Raw genomic sequence first — 4,216 nt, forward strand, 5'->3', positions numbered from 1 at the left:
GATGGTGATGTGTCAGACAGTAAAAGTACAGACACTTACAGGATCAGAGGTGAAAAATTTCCACTGCAAATTTCTGGATTCTTTCTTGGCCTGCTTTATTTACCAGCTTTATTAAGCTTTATTAACCATCAATCCTGATCACATACCTAGGCTTCCAAAAGCTTTAGGAAGCAGCAAAACTGGGGTTTCTTTTGGTTTTTTGCTTTCTTTTACACAGTGTTTTGTTTTCATCAGAACTTTTTTCTGGGCTCCCAGAGAGCAGCTTTATCAGTGTCACTCAATAGATGCAGCAAGACAGCCATGAAGCAAGGATGCAGGCAAATCTCATTTAATTAACATCTTTGCCAACCAAAGCCTAAGCTTATGTGAATGTCACATTTAAATTTTAGGTCTTCATATTTTATTTTTTAACAACCCATCAGCATTTCTAATAACTTTTAGCTTAAGGACTGTTATATCAGAACTGTTACAAAACCATGTCTTATTAAACATATAATTTTGTTGACTGCCTGCACACTTCCAGTGCTCATCTCCCAGGCCAGCAACTTTTGCAAGTTTATTTGATTGAAAAGGAATCTTATTTCTCTGCTGCTACTTTTCAGTCAGATCATCATCTCATGGACCACTGGGAGAGCTCTGAGGGCTTTTGCACAGGAGACCTTGGCAGCCCTGGAGTGAGGGACAGAAAAGGCAGGCTCACACAAGTCCCTGTGAAATCCCATCCTCAAGCACCCAGCAATGGCAGAGGTTCCTGGATGTTCAATCCCACTGGAAAGGTGCATTTATTTGCTGCTTTGAGTTAGGTATAAAAATGTAGACAATTGTCCTGTGCCTTGAATAGGAAGTTTAAGTAAATGCTTAAATTCAGAGCTGTTGACCCCACTAACAGGGATAAACACCCACTAATTATGCACTGTATCACTGTGCATTTATTATCTCCAGCAGTGAGTAGTGTTAGATCTTTGTTTAGTGAAATTTTCAGTTGCTTCTGATCCTTAGGAAGGGATGGATGCAAGAGGTAAAGTCCCTCTTGCCTATCTCAGTTTTCACTTGTAATGGTCTAATAAATCCTGAGATTTCTATAAAGGAGCACTACAAAAGCAAGCTGTTGGATACACTTTGCTGGTAATACAAAGCTGTCATTTGAGGATTCTAAAATTTCAAGCTTTTTGCAATTTTTTGAATAATTTTGTTCAAGCTTAATTAGTTTAACTTATTTGGTTTGGGTTGGAAGGGACCTTTGAAGGTGAGATAGCCCAGCCCCACTGCAGTGCACAGGAATATCTTCACCTGGATCAGGTTGTTCAGAGCCTGGATGGAATCCCATCCCTCAGACATGTCAGCCACAGCACCCAGCTTGGATTAACCTGCAAATCTGCTGAGGGTGCACCTGATCCCCCTGTTCATGTCTTTGATGAAGACTTTAAATCACAATGGTGCCAAACAGACCTGAGGGACACATCACTGATCTCCACCTGGACACTGAGTCAATCACTGCACTGTGGATGTGACCATCCATCCAATTCCTTATCCACCAAACTGCCCATCCATAAAATCCATCTCTCTCCAATTAGACAGAAGGATGTTGTGTGGGACTGTGTTGAAGGCTTTATAGAAGCCCAGACAGGTGACATCCATAGATTAAGCAGGACTTGAGCTTGATGGAGCTGTGGCTGTCCCAAATCACCTCCCTGTCCTCCAGGAGTGCCCCAGCACAGCTTCTAGGAAATCCCTTCCATGCTCTGCCCAGCCACCGAGGTGAGGCTCATCAGATACATATCTGTCAAGAAGACAAAAACCCAGAGAACATTATTTTTTCATCCGATGATGCTTTGGAGCAAAACTCTGGAATTTGCTCAGGCTCATCAGAATCCCAGAACCACAGAACAGGTGAGGTTGGAAGGGACCACAGCGGGGTCACCTGCTGCCACCTCCCTGCTCCAGCAGGGCTATCCCAGAGCACAGGCACAGGACTGTGTGCAGACAGTGCTGGAATATCTCCAGGGTTATTAGAATTCCTATTTATAACTGTCCCATGGTCGGTTTCCACACATACTACAGACACAAATACACACATGGCCTGCATGTACCTGACACGAAACACAGCTTGGTATTTCAGAGGGGCACTCCACACCCTCCCTGGCCAATCTGTTCAGCGCTTGGTCACTGCATAGCAAAGAACTTCTTACTCATGTTTGGGTGGAAAAAATCACAATACACAATTCGTACCAAGGGCTTATTCTGCACTTTTTCTGTTTTTTTACATACAGAAAATGGAATGTTTTAGCGAGGCAGTGATATCTGAAGTGGTTGTGGGGGAGGAGGGCTTGAGTCCCTCACAGTGCGCCAGGGAGGTTTCGGTCGGATCCTGGAAAAACGGCCTCACCCAGGGCAGTGGTGGAGTCCGCATCCCTGCAGGGATACAAAAGCCGTGGGGATGTGGCACTCGGGGGCACGGCTGGGGCTGGCAGTGCTGGGGGAGGGCCGGACCCGGCGCTCAGCAATGCTCTCGGTTTTGGGGGTGAATTATTCCCCGTGAGGGCCGTGAGGGACGGCGGAGGGAACAGGGAGGGAGCGCGCGCGGGCACCTGCCATGCGCGGCGGGTCACGGGGTGACGTCACTGATGACGTGACGCGCACCGCCTTATAAATCCGCGCCACGGCGCCCGGCCCCTTTCGCTCCGCGGCGGCCCAAGGTGCTGAGTCCTTCGTACGAAGCTAAGGCCGAACCACCCGGCGACCAGCACCGCGCCCCGCCATGGCCTCCGTCTCCGAGCTCGCCTGCATCTATTCCGCCCTCATCCTGCACGACGACGAGGTCACCGTGACGGTGAGTGCGGCCGCACAAGATGGCGGCGGCCGCGCGGCATGGCCGCCTGAGGGGCCGCGCCGGGCGGGCTCTGAGCGCCGCTGTTTCTTTGCAGGAGGACAAGATCAACGCGCTCATCAAGGCAGCCGGAGTGAACGTGGAGCCTTTCTGGCCGGGGCTTTTCGCCAAGGTGCGCGAGAGGGGCCGCGGGCCGGGCAGGCGCGGCGTGTGGGGCTCCCCAGCGCACCTCCGCCCGTGTTAACGAGGCTTCGCGGCCGCTTGTCGTTCTCCGCAGGCGCTGGCGAACATTGACATCGGGAGCCTGATCTGTAACGTGGGAGCGGGCGGTGGAGGGGCTCCGGCTGCCGCCGCTCCCGCGGGTGGCGCCGCGCCCGCCGGCGGAGCCGCCCCCGGTAAGTGGCGGCCGTGTCCGAGCGAGGCGCGGGAACGTGGATCCGTGGAATGACTTGAGTCGGGAGGGTTTTAAAGCCTTCTCTTTCCAATCTCCTGCCGTGGGCAGGGACACCGTGCTCCAGACTGGGCTGTTCAGAGCCCCATCCAGCACTTCCAGGGATGGGGCAGCCGCAGCTTTGCAAGCCCAGGTTTCAGGAGCTGTTTGCATGTGGTTGCTGCCGTGCGGTGTGTGTGAGTGTTCCTGAGCAAAGCACGCCCTCCCCTTGAGAAAGGCGGCGTTGCACATTAAGTCAGTGTGCAGGAGCAGTGTTCCCTCAGAAGTAAAACTGCTTTTCCTGTGTGTCATCAGGATTATACAGGGCATCAGCATTTCCTCCTGAAGTTTCTCGGGTTTGATACAAACGTATTCTGAAGTCACAAAACCACTTTGCTAACAGTACAAACACTATTCTTGGGCTGCTGGCTTAGGTTGTTAGGACTGCTCAGGGACTCATGCTTGATGTTAGTCATTGCATGTGACACCTTTTGTGACAACTTGACTTCTATGAGCTGATAAATTGATAGATCCTGTGTCATTTCTTTTCCAGCTGAAGAGAAGAAAGAAGAGGAAAAGAAGGAAGAATCAGAGGAATCTGATGATGATATGGGCTTTGGTCTTTTTGACTAATTAGTTTTGTACCAGCCTGTAATAAAGAACATGTGCTTGTACTTGTGTCTCTCAGGTGGATGTTTGTGGAGGGTGGAGGATGACCAAGTTATCTGCAGCTCCTGAAACTGCTGTCATGAGTGCTCAGCTGGGGCTTTACGACTTCCCCTGTCAGTTTTTGGGTGTTTCACAAGAACAGTTAAAGCTCTAAAAGGCACCCAGAGCCTCTGGACAGAGGAAGGAATGAAATCCCAGTGAGCAGGGGGTGTGGTGACAGCCTGGAGCTGCAGGATTGGGTCCTGTTCAGAAGGGCTGAGGCTGGGCTGCTGCTGCAGCCTCTGGTGCTG

General features: G+C 50.7%; 1 protein-coding gene across 1 annotated transcript; it reads left to right on the forward strand.

Moving 5' to 3' along the window:
• Window positions 1-2,641: 2,641 nt before the first annotated feature.
• On the forward strand, window positions 2,642-3,931 carry RPLP1 (ribosomal protein lateral stalk subunit P1). Its single transcript, XM_041479375.1, has 4 exons — window positions 2,642-2,830; window positions 2,925-2,999; window positions 3,105-3,222; window positions 3,811-3,931. Exons 1-4 carry the CDS (start codon window positions 2,759-2,761, stop codon window positions 3,888-3,890), a joined length of 345 nt encoding a protein of 114 aa, XP_041335309.1. The 5' UTR covers window positions 2,642-2,758; the 3' UTR covers window positions 3,891-3,931.
• Window positions 3,932-4,216: the final 285 nt, after the last annotated feature.

The sequence above is a fragment of the Pyrgilauda ruficollis genome, unplaced genomic scaffold (genome assembly GCF_017590135.1).
Source record: "Pyrgilauda ruficollis isolate IOZ18807 unplaced genomic scaffold, ASM1759013v1 scaffold48, whole genome shotgun sequence".
Lineage (NCBI taxonomy): Eukaryota > Metazoa > Chordata > Aves > Passeriformes > Passeridae > Pyrgilauda > Pyrgilauda ruficollis.